Below are 19,491 nucleotides of genomic sequence, written 5' to 3'. Positions count from 1 at the left end.
ATTCTTAGACGCCCAAACATGTTTATAGATTTTATTTTTTGCCCTATTTTTTACTTTAGGCTGAAGCTGCCAGTGGTAATAACACATGTCATTTCCCCCCGTTTTTTGACAGGCTACAGAATATAAATGCCAAACGTTTCAATAGTTTACATTTATTCTTGTTTTTCTTGAGGGAAGCAGAAAAAGGAAACTGTTCCTTTAAGTATTCTTCCTTGAAATGAAGAAGAAAGGAAGGGGAAGGGAGAAAGAGAAAGAGGAGTAAAGTGAGAGAAAAGGAAAGTTGGAAAGAGGAGGGAGAGGCATTTCAATACTTTTATGTGAGAAAAGTATGTGATTGAACTGAAAACACAGAGTCCTTCCAAAACACAGTATTTATAAAGCCCAGTTCCTTCAAATTTCAAAACACTACAAACACGGGTCAGCCTGCAAGTCAAATAAACGGCTCCCATCTACTCCCCGCTTTCTGAAGAGACTTGCTCCTGGATGAATCTTAAGCAACTGCTGTTTTCTCAGCAGGGCTTGGCCGGCGCTGCGACCTGGCCAGGCCCTGGCAGCAGGGACCAGGGACGCACCTCCCAGCTGCGTGCTGGGCCTTGGCTCCGCACAGGGGTGTCCTAAGTAACCCCAGCAGAGGAAGTGCAGGGTTCTGTCCTAATCACCAAGCGAAGCCGGAGCTGGCTCCATTCTGCCCCTGCCCAAGCTCCCCCCATGCAAACAGCAAGTATAAACGGTGAGAAAACATCCTAGGACCTAACTTCTGTGCAATAGCACTGATTCATTTCCCTTTGGGGGTTGCTGAAAGACTTTGCTCAGAGAGAAATCTACATCATGTTTAATCTTCCAGGGAGCTGGCATCTCATCAGTCATCTCAGAACCTAAAATGTATCGATCGCTAGGACACTGCAGCTTTGTAACAGCCGCTCAGTGTTCTGGCCAAGTACCCGTGTCACCGGCTTAACTAGAGGCTGGGTGTTTCCCAGTTGTCAAACAATCTTTTCCTATTTCAGAGTCAGAAATCAAAGCATTCACTCGTAAAGGAATCGAGTAGTTTGGAACACAAACAACCTAAGTATTTATTTGAAAAACATTTCCATTTAAGTACAATGGCACAGCGGCTACGGTAGCTTCTCACTACGAATTCCCGTCTGCATCACAGTCATTTTTTCATGCTTCATATTCAAGGACACCGCTACAGAAATCTATTTCACAATGTATTTAGAAAAAAAATATATACAGTCTCCCCAGTAGAAAGTTAATTAAAATAACAAGGCCAGGCGATGTAAAGCTAAGATATAAAACAAGCTGACATTTATAAACACAAATAAATAAATATGTACAAAAGAGTCTATGACAACAATGAACTCAGAACAGCTTTACAGCACAAGTACACAAGAAGGGAAAACATCACAGATGCCAGACTAAGGTTCTAACAACAATGTAGCCTAAAAAAGAAAAAAGGATGAAGAAAAATAACCCAGAGAGTCTGAATTGATACCAGTGTCAAAGTTCAGTTAAAACGAAATCTTAGCTACATTCCTGTAATTCTGTTCTGAGGGGTTAAATGAAGGTGAGAATTGTAGGCTTAGAACTGAGGGCAGAAGTTGGCTCAGTCTTTAAATCTACCTGCAAACGTTTCTATTGAGCTGTTTCTGTATTTTTTCCTCACCTGGTTACTGGACATTTCTAAAGTGGAGCCAGCATTGTTGTCACTATGAATACAAAGGTTTTCCCAGAACTGGATAAATATGAGTAGGAATCTAAGTCATTTTTTGTAGCTATCTCTTAATCACTGTTAACTCAATAAGCACTCCGGGTGGAAATCCGACAGTAGAAAGCTAATTAAATTCTATCGTGAATCTCTGAGGCTTGGGGAAAGTATATGAAGATGTAGTGACTACTTAAGGTTCATTTTCCTCTATATGTAATCTCTGCCAGAATAAGCGGTCTGTTAATATGTCTACAGAAAAGGATCTGGCTCTACTGCAGTGGATCTTAGTGATTTTAAGATTTATTATCCTTCCCCAGTATAGACACCTGTCCCCTGTGAAGGCCAAGCTGGGCAGCGCTCATGTCACCCAGACAGTGTTCTACGCTGCTGCAAAATGGAACAGTAATCAAATCCATTGCCACATTATCTTATCATCCACTCAAGCCTGGCAAATGGCTTTATGACTGAAGATCAGCAAAAGGGGCGAGGCCCCTTGGTGGCTTCACAATCCTGAATGTTCTCCTGCGTCTCAAGCTGAGAGCTACTGTCTCTGCACAGAGGGAATGGCCCCCAGCTGCTCAGCTCTGGCTTCCGGTATCTGCCTTTAGGCGGATTGGTTCCAGAATGTCTCAACGTCCAAGCACATAGGCTGCTACCTCCCAGACTCTGCACCTTCCCAGATAACCCAGAGCAAATGTGAGGGCACAGCATGTACTGGGACCGATTTGTAAGAAACTGGATACAAATCCATCATTGAAGAACAATTAAAATGTGGTCTCCTAAACATTCACTAGCGAGCATATTACTCAGAATAGTTTGAAAGTTAGGTAAGCTGCTTAATATTATGCATGGCTTTGGAGGCAGAAACCTAATCCATAAATAACACACAATCTATCTTGCCAGACCTCCTCTGGCTCTTATAATCAGAGGACTTATGTACAAATAGTTTATAGACTAGCAATTGTAGACCCACATGTTTATAAATTATTTTGATTATGATAAGTCATCCATTTGTCTCAGTTTATATTCCTTGGAACAAAACTCTTAAAAGGGGAATAAGAGGCTTTTCATTTGTGCGATTGCAAATGTCTGCAAGTCTGCAGAGCAAGAACAGGAGCAGAGAGTCTCGATGGTTGTATTTCTAAAAGGGAGAGACTACTGTACCCAGCGTGCCTCATGGACATTCTCTCATCCCTCCCATGAGCCTGTGGTCTCAATCTACAGTAGAGGAGCAAAAGCAGAGGTATAAAAGATTCATTCTTCAACAGCTACTGGGATTCCACATTAATGGACCGTCAACACTAGACTTGATTCAAACGCATGGGGTTCAATGATAATGATGATGCTTAAGCCTTGTGTCTTGACTAGGATAAGTGTAATGGTATAAATTTGCATGGCCTCATATTAACTACTTCAAAATTTGGGGAATTCTTTCTTTCTTAAGCATATTATGTTCCTGAAGGTTGAACATTCTTCTGATCTCATCTACAGGTCAGAACTTCTTTTGTATCTATGGTTGAAATTCCATTGAAAAGGAGAAAATATGCCATTGTCCTCACAGAAACCAGCACTGAGCTGGCATGTGTGGGCATCCAAAACAGCCAGAAACATCAGTATGCTTTGATTGTTGAGAAAAATTTTGATGACGCAAATGGCAATATCCAAACCTAACTATGGGGTGGGGTGCGAATAAGCTCTACACTAGGGTTTGTCCCTAGCTCAGCCTCTCCCTTCTCCTCTAATTTTAACACCCCCCCCAAGTTCTGATTCGTCTAATTCAATTACATATTTTAAAAATTCATTTTTCCTGTGGCCACTGAGTACTGTTGCTCTCAGTACTGAAAGTTTTGGCGATGGCGGAAGCTTCCCCTTGGAACCAGCTCTCTGAAAAGAAGAATTCTGAATTTCACAAGACCTTTTTAAACATAATACATTCCTCCTACAAATGCAGTTACCTAGGTAATGGCTTGTTTACATCTGCTAGTCCCAGTTTTCTGCTTGCAAGTCACGTTTCTGCCGACCGAGTCTTCTTTGCTCACATTAACAGCATCAAAACTTTGTGCTGTGGCTGAAAGTGTCTGACATGATAATATTTTTATAGAAGTTATCTGAATGAGCATTGCAATAACCCTTGACCTTATCGATGACCTGATGAACAGGGATGATTGATGTTTGTTCTCCATCAGCATGGGTCGGTTTGAATGAGGACTTGTCCATGGAAGCATTGTCTGTAAAAAATAATATGACAAGTTAGGCTGCAAGAAGAGCTGGTGACATGCCTAAGGGGCACCACACTGGACACTGTATTTTGCACATTAAAAAAGTACACAGAGGAAATGAAGCTCTGGTTCTTTCTTAGGTTGGGTACTAGGCAGCACTACACATTCAGGGTTTTCATCTTCAAAGTGCATTCCTCCTATGAATAAATCAATGTTAATTTGCCTGCTAGTAATCTGTGTTGGGGTTTGTTTTAAAATATGTTCCTGTAGTCATATTTGTCAAAGAGCTGATGAATAGAATAATCAGAAAATTGCTGCAAAGAAACAAATGTGTCAAAGGCTCAGATGAAGAAGAGACAGAGTATATAACAAATGACTGAAAAGCTGCTGATATATTTATGGAAGAAAAGATATGATATCTAAGATATGTTTTTAAAGTAATGCAGAGAGAGAAATTGGGTAGATGACTATGAGTTGACAGGTACAAGAGGATTCATGACATTATCCTCTCCACTTTTTACATATATTTGACACTTCTCACAATAAAAAATGGTCTAATCTTCACCTGAGAATATGCATATTGATTTTTAGAGAGAAGGGAAAAGAGAGACAGAAATATTGATGTGAGAGAGAACATTAACTGGTTGCCTTCCATGCATTCCTTGACCAGGGATTGAACTCCCAACCTGCGTATGTGCCCTGCCTGGGAATTGAACCAGCAACCTTTCAGAATATGGGGCGACACTCAACCAACTGAGCCACACTGGCCAGGGCCAAAATTTTATAAAATATAATTTAGCCTGGCTGGTGTGGCTCAGTGGTTGACCCATGCTCCAAGAGGGCACCGGTTGATTCCCAGTCATGGCAAATGCTCAGGTTGTGGGCCTGATCCCCAGTGGGGGGTATGCAAGAGTTGGTCAATCCATGTTCTCCCTCATCAATATTTCTATCTCTCCCTCTCCTTTCTTCTCTTTCTCTAATATCAATAAAGAAAAGAAAATTTAAAAAAATATATATATATATTATTTAAAGGATCTTTGAGAATAAAAGTGACTAAAAATAAACATGAAAGGTTATTCTGAACACATTTCCCAATGGTTTTTACCTTATAAAGTGATTGGAATATAAAAAATAGAATATTTTATTAATCATTTTTAAATTATAGAAATTAAAATTGTCTATCAGAAATATTTCAAGCGTATGCTTTTACTAACTGTGCTACAGTCTCAAAATTATGTGACTGCAAACCACAAATTAGAGCAAAGAAATAAGGACTGCTAAATACCTTTCTGTTCAAAATCTCCAGTACCATATATTTAAGTATTATTTCACTAGACCTAAAAGCTTCTAAATTGGCTCAGATAGTGATCCGAAACTCAATTAAGCTCTATTATCTACAAATACATTTGGCTGTCTTTATGTAACCTACGAATATCTTGTACGTATCTTCCCTGCTCCCTCTCTCAACACACTTTGCAGAAGAATTCTACCCATTGAGATTTCACAACAATGAAGGAGCAAATAGGGCCTTTTACACCATATTAGTTCCCTCCTGTTGTGTCTTCCCCAGTCACCGTGGAAGATGCAAAACTCTATATCATGAAAAACTGCTTCTAGAAATCATGGCTTCAAAACTGGAATGCTCTCCTCCTGCCATTTTTTATTTTGAGTGTGTCAGACCCAGTATGTGAGTAAACAGTAAAAACCCTTCAATAATCGGTAAAAGCCATCATCGTTGTATCTGTTGCCTTTGGAAATGACTCAAATTGTTCAACTGTTACCTTTTGTTAGAACAAACACTAAAAAAAAAAATATTAAAAAAATATATAAAAAAAAGAAGGAGGAGGAGGAGGAGGAGGAGGAGGAGGAGGAGGAGGAGGAGGAGGCTGGAACTGGAAATAGTGTGTTCATCCCACACTAAAGAAGCGAGAGAGAATGATGGTGTAGGGAAGCAGGGTGGAATGATTACATCCCAGGGTGGGTGGGAAAAAGGCTCAGGGCAAAAGCCCTCCGCCTCTTAGCTTTCTGCAAGCAGACTGATGCTGTGCTTTTCTTCAGTTCATATATTCACTAGCCACTGGTTTTCTGTTGGGAATTTTTCTATTGAATTAAATCTCAGTAATGAACAACTTCTGCTTGATGTTTTTAGGAGACTACACATCCTCAAAGAAACTTCAAGGATATACCCCTTCTGTTTCATTGACAACTTCCAGGAGCATGTACCGTTTAGAGATCTGACCAGCTCCATTCCCAATATGTGGCCCAGGTTTTTGGGTCTTCACAGTCTGATAAAGTAAAACTCTGAGCAAGGGCTGTATATTAATATATATTCCCAGCTATTCCCAGTCCTCTGATTAGATTATTACACTATAGGCGATATGGATTCTGATTACAGCTGAACATTTGAAAACCAGGGGCTAGGGAAATGAACTATTGTTTGACTTATGCTGAAATTTTAAGCAGATAAGAATCCTCAAAAAGCAGGCTTGGAATCGACAAGGTCTCTATGACTTCTATGAATGTACCATGATATAACAAGCAATTCATAAAAGCAATGAAAAAGTAAAGAATTTCACTTTACACCTTTCTAACACAAACCTCTCAAGTACTACTTTTGCTGTTATTTTGCTAACTCCAGAACATGGTACATTTCCTAGAAGGAGCAGCTGCAGACACCCTCATGCAGACAAGAGCCAGCACAGCAAACAACCCTTTGAAATTTCAGAAATTCCAGCTCAGTGCAGGAATGTCATTGTGCCAGCTGAGAAGTACTGTAAAGAACAAGCAACTTTGCTGGTGCAGCGAGAGTCTTAGTTTAATTCATGCACATATCCTCTTATTACCTTACCAAATATTCATGCATTCAAAAAAAGTAATCAAACTTTACCTGAATGATCCACTTTTGTTGAAGGAATGCTCTTAGAAGACATTATCTACACCATAAACATATGAATTTCTAGATCAATTCCAAGAAATAAACCAACTAGATATCTATGATGATATGCAGTGACTCCTTGTACACTCCAAGTGACTAATCACACCTGCAGTCCCACTGAGAACTGGCTAGGTAGCAGAAGGCCATCTGTCTATCAGTTGATGGGAGACCAGAATTTGTTATATTATAGAAGTATGTCATATAGCTGATGATATCCTTATGTTAGATGACAAGAACCCATTTAACACCAAGAGTTTTATTATGGCAAACAGGAAACAATGCATTCTTTACAAAAAAGATGCACAATGTTTTCAAACAGTGCAGGTTTTCTTTGGTACCTCCATTTCTGCGTTACCTTTCATCCTTTAGTGAGTTTTCCCCATCATCCTTAGTACTTTCAGTATTTCATTAATGTTTCGAAAATGCCCCCTGTTTCAAATGATCAACCTTGCACCTTTCTCCTATCATATAGTAACATTCTTGAAGCTAGTCTCAGCTGTGTTAGAAGAAAAATAATTCAACAGGTCGAATTCCTATTCATTCATAACTGACTTGTGTATAAACTATATTTTTGACGGGGATGCAAAATTAGCATCTCATTTTAGGTCTGATTCCATTAAGTGAAAAATTCATTCATTGTAATTAAAAGATATCTTGTGCCAGGAAACTACCAATTAGGTAGAATAATTTTTCTTAGACTATCTCAGCTAACACTTGTTATTAATTTTCTTACACAGGTATTTCAAGTAGGCGTGCACAGACCTCTTCATTTTAGATAAAACTGCCTGTGTGCAGAACTCCAAAGCTGCACCTTATTCTGGAAGATAGTTTATAGCTTTTATTAAATTTCCCCCAATATCCTTGATTCCAAGAATCTCCTAAACTGTTTCGAGTTTTCAGATCTTTAATTAATTTCAGAATTAACAAACTCTCTATTCACGCAAACATTTTTCCAAGTGCTATCTTGAATTCCAGGCAGAGACCACTCCACTGGTGGAGCACAAACAGGTGCAACCAGGGACCGACGGAGGATTCAAATGTACGTCATTTGAATGTATCCCACCGGTCATTCGAAAGTCAAGTCTTTGCAGTGGGAACATTTACACATCACATGACACACTCCCTATTTGTAAAAAGCCAAAGATGAATCTTTTCTGTGCTGTTCATCTCTGTTTATGTTCAATGGATAAACAAAATCAGAATTGAAAAGTTATTTCCATTATCCTTCTGGAAGCATCTTCTTTAATTAGGAAAGTTCTGGGTGCTAAGGGTTGGCAGCTGTTTGCTTGAGGTTTAATTCATATTTAAAAGTAGCAATTCTGCTATTTTCCTTTGAAATTATTACATGATTACACCTTATCCCACTGGTCACCGGCCATCAAATGCTGCAGGATTATCTCTATTTCCACATTGTCTTCAAGATTGTTCATTACATGATTAGTGTTAGAACATGTGGTAATTGTAAATATGATATATAGGAGGTCAACAAAGATAAGGTGTTTCTCACCATCCTGTATCCCTTTCCAAATACGATGTCTTCTAGTCTTTCAAATTTTTTGGTTTAATCAGTGATTTAAATAGCAATTGCAATGACACTTTCAATGGTTAAAGATTTAACTCTCTTTTTCCTCAAAACTACATGATTTTATTTACAAAACTCAACCTATTGCCTTCTATTGTCCATGTCCATTTAAGCATTCCTCAGTAGAAGCTACCACTTTTCAAAATAAGGATCCCTGAAAATGTACTCAGGTAGAGGAAAGTATTACTAAATCTTTTATTAAATTAATATCCCATGGGCATCAGCTGCCAAAACTATAAAAAAGGGTTAATATAAAACAAAACAAAAGTATTACAGACAGTAGCTTATCAATATTATCTTCACTCGATTGGTGGGATTTTCTCATGTAGTAACCTTTGTTCGTGAAATAACTTCATTATAAAGACTTAATTCTTAAAGGTAGCACACATCCCGGAAGGGGTTTCTTTCTGTTGCCATGAAAACTGGCCAAATAACTTTCATACCATGCTGAAATAATCTGCAACATAATTTTTATATACTAATTGAAAATAAAACAACTTGTTAAATAAGAGACTATAATTTTTTTTTTAAAGAAAACTAAGTTTTAAATCAAAGGAAGTTACAATAATATTCATAGTCAATGATATTGTGGCTATGTAGATTCAACTGGGTTATACAATCTAAACAAAAAGACAAACCATTCGCACAGATGCTGGATAAGGTATTCCAGTAGATTTTGATTTTCATAAATGTAAAACAACCACCCTAATGGGAACCGTGATCTATCACACTTCACATACCAATTCTCACATGAAAAACGTGCTGAGAGCCACAGCAGAGAACTCCTTTCCCGTGGCCAGGAGGACTCACCAGTGTGACTATTTCTTTTGAAGTAGGTGGAAGAGCTGGATTTCGACTTGGATGTCAGGTAGGTTGAGTTGGAACCAATGGAGCTTGAGGACAATGATTTTCCTAGATTATCAGAACTTTTCTTGATGGTATTGGTAGCTGTCTTACTCCAGTCTGAAAGAAATGACATCTGTCCATGAATCTGCAGAAGGGGGAATGTGTTCTAGCCTGAAGAACCATCACTGCACTAAGTAACACCCAGAGCATTGGATATAAATAACAATGAACTGAAGAAACAGCTAAGTTTCTTACTTTGACCCTATGTAAAATACTGTTTAAAATCCTACTTTAATATCTGAAGGGTGAGAAGTAACCGCTGATGGTAATTTAAAAAAAAAAAAGAAATACAATTTTTCAGTATTGAGAAAAATCTCTTGGCCGAATCATGTAACTGAGGACCTCAAAAATATGGTAGGTGCCAGTGGCACAGTGGGACCTCTGGATATTTATTAAATTAGACATTGGATCTTAAGCAACTCACTTAACCTGTATAGATGTCATGCTTCTCCTTTGCCTAAGAGAAGGGGCGGGCCCAGAGTCCTGAGATCGCTTGCACTCCTAATATCCTAAAACCCTCACTAAGCATTGTCATCTACCCAGCTTTACAATGTGCTACCATTGGGACTGGGTATCTCTAGAAATGGAAGGCCATATGACAAACTTTCCCCACTACTACTCTTAGATGTGAAAACCAACTCCCAACGCGCCCCTTACCCGAGTTGTCCGCTAACCGGAATCTGCCGCAGCAGAGATGCCGCCTCCACTGTTTCTGAACGTTCTCCTTCATGGCACAGTGGAAAATAAATATAAAAAAGCCTGGGACGAAAGAAAAAATGAACATTTAAGCCAATGGACACATTCTAAAAGATCAATCTTTGAAACACATGGATACATCTTAATTAAATTGTTTTGTACATCTGAGTCACTAAGAAGAAAAGACACTAAGAAATCTTGACCTATGTGGGAGATGTTTTGATCCTGTAGAAAAAAACACAAAGACTCAACTAAAACCAGAATTGGCAGTTGCATCTGATTTTGTCTTTGCCTGTCTTTTCAGCATTCTCTCTAACCTAAAGATTAAGGCGATATTCAAGTTAGAGACATGTAATAAGTCCCTTATATTTGTTTTAAAATTATGTGAAAATATTTCACAAAATTAGGGGAAAAATGAGAAAACTAAAAACATCCCCTCATTATCTATTTCCATTTATGTATTCTAAGCTATTTTGTGTATGCATTTATTATAAGTTGGGGCCATAGAAAAATGGTATTTTTGCAGGTCAAAAGTGGTCAAAAATTAGCAAATTCATGTGATTTCACCTGACCTGCCTGGGTTTCACAACATTTTAACGCAGAAATATTTCTGTACTGTGAAATAGTCTTTATACTTATGGTCATTCCTTGCACCTATCAAAAGCTAACTATCATTTGTGCTTTGGAAGCCAACACCTTTTATCTTCTCAAGGAATTTGCTTCTGCATTTTAACCTCTCTTTGCTGTTTCCCCAATTTCTTCCTCTATACTTGGTTATTCCCATCACTTGCAAGCATATCCAAGTAACTCTCTTTTAAAAAGAAAGAAAAATTCCACTTTTAACCCCCAGTCTTCTTCCAACTTCAACTTCTCCATTCCCTTTCCCAATAAAACTTCTTGAAATGGTTGACGTTTGCTGTCTCTGTGGCTTCTCATTTCTGCTCCTGTGAAGGCCACAGCGACTCCACATTGTTTGCTTTGTTTTCACTCCCATTGCACTAGACCTCTCAACAGCAGTCAACACAGCCAACCATAAGCTCATTCTTGAAATGCATTCTTGACACCATTTTTTGCTAGATTTCTTCTTAGTCTCCTTAGTAGAATCCTCAGCTTTACTTTTAAATGTTGACATGTCTGTGACTCAGTCTTGGGTTTCTATCTTTTCTATGTCTACTCATTCAATCACTTTGTACACAGATCATCTGCTAATTTTTATATCTCCCCGCCCCCATCCCCTTCTCTCCACACCACCACCAGGATTACAACCTAAACTGATTACAGAATACTGTCTCTTGGCTACATCTCCATTTAGCAGCATCTCAAACCCTTGATGTTCTAAATAGAAGTCGTCTTCATCACTACCCTCAAACCAACATATTAAGCTCATTCCTGCCCAATACTACTCTGAAAGTTCTTCCTTCAGATTTTTTCATAACCGGTTCCTTCATATATGTCCATTCAGAACTCAGATCAATTGTTGTTTTTTAAAAATATGTTTTATTGATTTTTTTTTTTATCCTCACCCGAGAACATTTCTCCATTTTTTGCACAGATAGAGTGGGAGGGAGAGAGAGGGAGAGAGAGAGAGAGGGAAACATCGATGTGAAAGGGACAACATCGAGTGGCTGCCACCCGCACGACCAACCAGGGCCGGGGACAAACTGCAACCGAGGTACATGCCCTTAGCGGGAACCGAACCCGGGTCTCTCCGGACCACAGGTGGATGCTCTAACCGCTGAGCCAAACCGGCCAGGGCTATTGATATTTTTAGAGAGAGATTAAGGGAGAGGGAGATAGAAACATCGATGAGAGAGAAACATTCATCGGCTGCCTCCTGCATGTCCCCTACTAGGGATCAAGCCACTACCTAAGCATGTGCCCTGACCAGGAATCAAACTGGCAACCTCTTGGTGCATGGGACGGTACAAACTAACTGAACCACACCAGCTGGGCTCAGATCAATTGTTAACTGTTCAAAGAGGCGATCATGATATGCTTATTTTTATCTTTTATGTTTTAGCCTCTATTACATGGTTGTACATAGCTATTTTTGTCATGGTACAGACCAATACGTAATATTCTTGTATTCCTCATTTATATTCATTTATTTGTTTGCTTGGTTGTCTTTTGCTAGTAGATAGTGAGCTCCAAGAACCCAGGAAATGTGTGTCTATCCCTTGGCTTTACTGGCCGTTCCCAGACTAACCAGAAACTCCAAGAATGTTTTTTAAATGACTTACCTAGTCTACATTGGTTAATTGAAAACTTACATGCACATATTAATGTGTTAAATGTGCTTAGAGATGGAGGTTTAAAAATAGGAATGAGCCCTGGCCAGTTTGGGTCAGCGGTTAGAGCATCGGCCCACAGACCAGAGAGACTTGGGTTCGTTCCCACTAAGAGCAGGTACCTTGGCTGCAGTTTGTCCCCAGCCCCAGTGGGGGTTGTGTGGGTGGCAACCAGTCGATATGTCTCTCTCACATCGATGTTTCTCTCTCCTGCTCCATCGGAAGATAAAATGCAAAAAATGTCCTCTGGTAAGGATAAAAAATAAATAAAATTAAATAAATAAATAAAATAAAATAAAATAAAAATAGGAATGAGCAGAATGCAAAATAATGGGTGATCGGATACAATGAAAATACATTAAAGGCAAAAGTTCCTGAAAAGCACTCAAATCATTTGCCAAGATCCTACTGCCTTAGTAACATAGGAGACTAAGGAGAATAGTATGGTATATTACTAGGCAGGGAGGCCTTTTTAGAGGCTGAGGAAACTCTGAGTAGGGAGGGAAGAGAATTTCCAGCACGATGATTCATGCAGGGACGAGTGAGCACTGCGGGGCAGGACGGGCTGTGCGGTAGGAGTTGGAAGTTCAAAGGCACATTTAAGAGACATTAAGACTTATCTGGGTTTTGTTGTTGTTGTTTTTTTAAAATATGGAGTTTCTAGCAAGTAAACTGTAAGTTACATTATAGAATGTACAACTGGAAAGTGGGAACAAAGTATTACATCAAAACTTATCTTTTTAAAAAATATATAAACTATATTTATATATAAATTTGAGACCGAGGTCTAAGGTTATGGTTATACATTGTTTTTCAATATCCTAACTCAAAACAGCCTTTAACTGTATTCCAGAATAAATCACATCATTTTGAATTATTAGAAAAGGAGCAGGATTTCTCCAGGATGGGCCCCGGCCGCCGTGACATGGCCGTGGCTGCTTCCCCTCTGGGTCTGACACAAAGCAGGGGCTTTATAAATCCCCGCTGAAGTTACTGGCTGAAAATGATTACATATTTCCACTTGCAAAGAAATGCCATTATAAAAATAATGACTAAACTTGGGTCACTGGTTCCAAATAGACAACTAGCCTGTTAAAAATTTCCTCCAAAATTCAAACACATTTATCACTGGAGGTATAAATAAGGCCTTCTATGACCTAAGTGAAGTAGTATTAGAAATCAGTAATATTTTCACTTTATTGAGTGCTATTATTATTATGTAATATATATAACTATATTTAAAGTAAAATGCTATTATTTTATTTATTATTATTTGTTGTTAATGTTTTATTAGTAATAAATTAATTAGTGGAAGAAATAGATTCTAGTGACCTAGTTATTTATGTCAAATGGTATCAGACAGTGCAGGGAAGTTCTCATTTTAAAAGAAAGCACTAATAAACATGAATCACATTTCAATCATTCTGCACACACACGCCCCTCCTGAAGGCCCCTGTGTTGCGGACAGGGAGGAAGAAGCTGGGTGGGGGAGGGAGAGCTGGGGAGAGGAAGAAGTCTGCTTCCAGAGGGGCCTGGCCCCTACTGGGACCCCTTAAGTCTCCGAGGAGGGGCAAGATGTTCTTCCACATTCACATCCCTCAGAACCAGGACCTGCAGGCTGATCCACCTTCCCGGGGAAGAAGAAAAAGCTTCGTCTTCACAAGTGACTAAATCTGACCCTTTTCAAAGCCTCCCACACCTCCAGCCCCCATTCCCCAGGGGGTTCGCTAGCACAGAAAATCCCTTCAATAAGTAAACACGCTTTGTATCACCGAAAGTGTGAATCACCAAAATAAATAATTTGAATTGGTTAACAGATCCTTTAAAATTTTTAAGAGGTGGTGGCAGTTTCAGAGGAAAGAGAGCAGCAACCTAGAAGCCTGGGGTGAGGTCAGCACAAGGTCACAGATGAAGGAGGGAGTCTCTCTGCCTCGGGTTTTCTCTGTTGTCTAGGGCAGAATTTGCAGAACTTGTTCCTTGAAGTATTTTTGTCACACAGCTGAAAATATAGGTAACCGTGTGTTCTAAACTAAATGTTTAACAAAATCACATATTAGAGCTGAAAGAGATCATAAACTCCAAGTGAGGACTTTCTTTCCTGGGCATCGGTGCAGGCATTACTCAGCACAGGGCCCTGCACTGAGCAAATGATTTTGTTTCATTTGAGGGAAAAAAGGTGAAATTTGCTAGATGTTGCTTCCCTTAGCACTCAGTGGTTTCTATAAATGTCACACGTCCTGGAGGCAAAAACTTCAGAGGTGTTTTGAGGACCCCGAAAAAACCAGTTCTCAGATTTGCTTTTTTGGCCTAGCAGGGATGCGAAACGTAAATGGTTCTGAGCATTTCATGCTGACCACAACCACGGAGGAGGAGGCTAAATGTAAGCTATAACGAACTTCGCGAAACCACCTTTTAGATTGTGCACTGCTGCTCTAAATTATAATTAACGATATAGCATCAGATGACATTCCTATTCCGGTTATTATTATTATTATTATTATTATTTGCATGCAACCCCAGTTTTATTTTGCAGCTGCCCAGGTTTTCGACTGAGATGTGCTAGCTCAGAAGTGCAAGCAGTTACTCTGAAAAGGCACATTAGTCACATACATGCTCATAGCTCATAAGCTAAGATTTTCATGGTGGGAGTTATTACTGCATTTTTGTTTTTAATAACTAGTTGTTTTTTTTTCCTTCAAAGTATAACTTTTTGATATTGTTCTGGGATTGACATCCTTATTTTTAAGCATCCACATTTGCCTGTAAATATAAAGGCATCCAAAAAGTTTAAGAGACACTGGTACATAAGTTAGATTCAAAATCTAATACATTGTCTCTAAAATTACGTGACAGAAGAGAAGTCCTTCGAATTCCTCTCCACCTCCCACTCTGAACTGTGATGCAGTGGACACACTCAGGTTTCAGGCACGAGATAGTAGAATTTTTAGGAATCGAGTATGTTTTTAAATTCCAGAGTGGTATGAAGATGCTTTTGTCATGAGACACATTTGCATTTTAAATCAGAATAGAAATCTCATACTAGGTTATTTTGCCATTGGTGATAACTAGCCCCTCTCGCCCGGATGCGTTAGTCTGGAACAGAGGTACCAGAGCCCCGCCGTGGGAGACGCGGGAGGCATCCACCCGGAGGCTCGCACAGACACGCTGTGGAAAGAAGCTCTAGCTCTTCAGGGAGGAGGAGGAGACGGAGCCAGAGAGCCAAAGCACCTGCAGGCCAACGTGAGAAAGCAGGGTTACTCCCTCTTCAATTTTGAGGGTTATTTTCCCCAGCTCCTTACAGATTTGGATGCAGAAACAGAACTAAAATAGTTAGGAGTTGTATGTTGACATCCAAGAGACTCTGTTTGACTTTTCACCTCTATCTTCACTCCCTTTCTGTCAAATGTTCTCCCTTTGAGAATCTTCATATCAACCAAATGCACCTCAGAGACTCCTCCTAACACCTGGAAAAACATACTCTTCCAGCCTGCTTAGCTGTGGCTGGGGACCAGCCTAATCCGCCTTTGCTCGTCGTCACGTCCTGCCGCTTTATCTAACTGACCAGGGAGAGGGAACATTGCCCATAAAAACTGGAAGTTAAAATGGCCCGAAGATTGAATTCTGATTTAAAGCCTTTACTTCATCTTGACAGGCTAGCACTCGTCTCATGAAACCTTTATATCTCACAAAACAAAGTTCATGATGGTCTTTTATTGGTGAATCGTAGCCTGAAAAACGCCAGTCTGATGACTCTAAGCCAAAGTGCCCCAGCAATAGTTCCTTAAGCTTGGTAACTGCCTGGATTCTTTATTTTACTTACAAGAACACAGACTCCATGCTGGGACAAGAGGGAAAACAAAAACGTAAACCTACTTTAAATGAGCAGATTCCTGACCAGCCCTTACCTGCTCTCCCCACCCCACCCCTGCCTCCCTTCTTTACCTCTGTCCTCCATTCATTAGAGGTCTCGGCTCACTTAAAAACATCAGAGCAATATGTGAATTCACAATGTCTTCATTCTTGGTGAAGTTTGCAATTTCCTCATGTAAAATAAATGACATTTTCAATTGCGACGGAGGAAGGGTGTTAACGTAGGTAAGAAGGTGGGCTTTTCGGGAGCACATGTAAGGAACCCCTTCCTCAAAGCCCCCCAGAGAAGCAGACCGCAGGCCAAGGCTGGTCCCCAAATCTGGTGAAGGGGCACTGGAAGTGCTCTAGACAGAGTCGCAAACGTTCCCAAAATCCTCAAGTAGTGGATTCGGGTTTTTTATACCTTTCACCTAGACCAGGACACATTCCAGCTGCATGTTTGGGGAGGAAAAAAGCCAACTTGTAAGTGCTGGCATTATATTCATTGTAGACTGTGTGGGCTCGTGTTTCTTCTTTGCTCTCATAAGAGTCAGTTAACTATTTATTTAGGGGAAAAGAAGCCTCCTTAGCCTCCATAGTTTGGCTGGGGATCTGGCTCCCACATAGAACTCATTCCCTTCGGCTGATTCTGCCAAAGACAGGTGGCTTTCTGAAGCAGATGTAGATAAGTGGCCAAAGGGATGTTCTCAGATCTTTAGCCTGATTATCAAAAGTTTTTTAAAAATTGTTTCCTTAGATATGAAAACGGATGCTACCCAGCAAAACTAGGGGAGCACATATTGTCATTCTTTTACTGCTCTAAAAGGTGACTTTCCAGAAATCTGGTGAAGAAAAACAAAACTGTGGGTGCTCTTCTCCCAATGAGCTCTTGACCAACCAAAGGCCATTCAGCAAGATTGTCACCCACAAATTCCGACCAATGACCTAACCGGACTTTTCCTTACCCTGGCCAAGGAAGGCCCAGAAACACAGTTAAGGGGAAGACGGCAGGTAGAGACACTGTCAGGGATGTGGGCTGGAGTCAGAACGGGTGACAGTGATGAGTGGATGGTGTCTTCACCAGGGCCATGGGCGTAAGTGGTTCTGAGACTTGATGGGAGACATCAGTCGAGAATTAATCAAAGCAGGTGTTTGGGCAAAAGAGGCCACTGCTCTACAACTGACTTTTGACCAAAAGGCCCAGATGACATCTGAGCTGCCCAGCAGGGCTGAGTCCAAGTCTCCAAACAGCTCGCAAGTTCTGTTGTCACACGAGCGTAGCCAGCTGGCTGCTGGGCCGGATAGCTTTCGGGTTGAGGAGCTCGGTGGGAACCTCTTGAATCCTCCTTTTATGCTACCAAGGTGGCCTTCAGAAAATTACTTCTCTGTGGCATAAAATTCCGTGCCAAAAGATGAGCAATTTATTTCCTTGCAGTGTGTAATGTCTCGGCCAACACAACTTCAGATGTGAGGGTATAAAGACAGTTCATCACCTGGGCGCCAAATCCCTGGGTGTTGCCCCTGTGCTTATGCTGCAGCTGAACTGTCAGGAGGCTTCTGGCCATGGGTTGGAGAATTCGATTTAATAGTCTTAGTTTACCAATACGATTAAAATAATAAATATATTTTCCTTAATGATTTTTGCCGAGTTAAGGATAAGAGATTAAATTTACATTTATTCACTAAAGATATGTTTCCTAACAGTTTATTTATTTATTTTTCTTTATTGACTTTAGAGAGAAGAAGGGAGAGGGAGAGAAAAATAAAAGCATCGATGAGAGAGAACATTGATTGGCGGCCTCCTGCACGCCCCCCACTGGGAATCAGGCCCACAACCTGGGCATGTGCCCTGACCGGGAATCGAACTAGGGACCTCTTGGTGCATGAGTCGATGCTCAAACACTGAGTCACACTGGCCAGGCAGTTTTGTTGTTGTTAATGGAAGCAAATATTCACTTCCTAGAAACTTTGAAATAAAAAATTAAAAGGGTAGCCCTGGCCAGTTGGCTCAGAGGTTAAAGGGTCCTCAGACCAAAGGGTCATTGGTTTGATTCTGATCAACGCCACATACCTTGGTTGCAGGTTTGACACCCAGTCCCCATCAGGGTTGTGCAGGAGGCAACCGATGCGTCTCTCTGACATCAGTGCTTCTCTCTCTCTCTCTCCCCTCCCCTCCCTTCCACTCTATCTAAAAATTAACGCAAAAATATCCTCGGGTGAAGATTAACAAAAATTAAATAAAAATAAAAGGGCAGTACTTTGTTTTACTTCTCTTCTGTACTCTGACCCCTAATAATGTACCTTTCTACTTTCATATGTGCTACATTGTAAATATGATGTTGTCAGATTCAAACTGATGCTGAGAAAGGCAATGACTCCTCGGATTCTATAAAATGGAGACAAGGTCCCCTTCCTTGGTTATCTACCTTCCAGACTTGCTGCAAGAATTACGTCTGAAAATGGACGTTATGTGAAAGTGCTTTGTAAATCAGAAATGAGTCATTTCTGTTGCTCTTGTATCTTAATATTATCAAATTAATTAATGGCAAACATTACATCTGACTAGATTGCTAATGTCCTTCTGTGTTTGCCAGCAGTTTCTATTTGTAGAATCACATGTTGCATTGTGCTATGTTGTCACATGTATGTACAGAAGACAGGCTGATGACACCTGGGGCTATTAATTTATGCTGTTTCACATGCCTAGAAAAGGGAAGTTGAACACCAAGCTCTTGGTATAGGGCTAGAGTCTAGATCCTGATGAACCTGTTAGAAGAATTAAACTTCCCTATATATTGAAGAAGCCTAATCTGATGGAGAGTGTCAAATACTCCTGTACAGTTAATGCAAAGACATACAGTCTGAGACACTGCTCACGACTTGTCTAACAAGCAGCTATGCACATGCTGCACCACAGAGCAGTAATTCAAGCCTACAGGAGCATCGACTGCCAAGGGACAGACATGCCATCAGGTGGCCAAGAGCTTCTCAGTCATCAGGGAGTTGCCTTTTATTTCTTTAGAATGAATCACATATTTGCTGAAATGAAGGCTAATGTTCTCAGGCATGTAAATTATTATCTACTTTTGTCAAACATCTGTTCTCCTTTGAATAACAATTTGTGTAAGCCGATTCAAGTTGTATTCTTTAGAAAAAAATTAAAATTTCTGATACAATGATCTGCCAATTTTTTCCTGGGAAAGCAGCAAAAACAGCAAAAGCAGATTGATCATGGAATTCTACCAAGTTAAGAGAAGAGATATTTATCTCTTTATCTTCGAGGAAAAAAATTCAGTGAAATGATTAAT

The 19,491-nt window shown here is 40.0% G+C and overlaps 1 protein-coding gene across 5 annotated transcripts in view; it reads right to left on the bottom strand.

The window, feature by feature from the left end:
* Window positions 1–297: 297 nt before the first annotated feature.
* Window positions 298–19,491, bottom strand: part of ADGRG6 (adhesion G protein-coupled receptor G6) — a 139,698-nt gene continuing 120,504 nt past the window's right edge. For all 5 annotated transcript variants that reach the window (XM_036248065.1, XM_036248061.1, XM_036248062.1 and 2 more), the window contains exons 23-25: window positions 10,008–10,109; window positions 9,255–9,407; window positions 298–3,936 (exon numbers count right to left, since the gene is read on the bottom strand). In XM_036248065.1, coding sequence (XP_036103958.1) covers window positions 3,758–3,936; window positions 9,255–9,407; window positions 10,008–10,109 — 434 coding nt within the window. In that variant the 3' untranslated portion in view covers window positions 298–3,757. The remainder of the gene's footprint in view (window positions 3,937–9,254; window positions 9,408–10,007; window positions 10,110–19,491) is intronic.

Source organism: Molossus molossus, unplaced genomic scaffold (assembly GCF_014108415.1).
Source record: "Molossus molossus isolate mMolMol1 unplaced genomic scaffold, mMolMol1.p scaffold_m16_p_8, whole genome shotgun sequence".
NCBI lineage: Eukaryota > Metazoa > Chordata > Mammalia > Chiroptera > Molossidae > Molossus > Molossus molossus.
The sequence above is the reverse complement of the archived record's forward strand: the minus strand, read 5'-3'. Positions and strand labels throughout refer to the sequence as shown.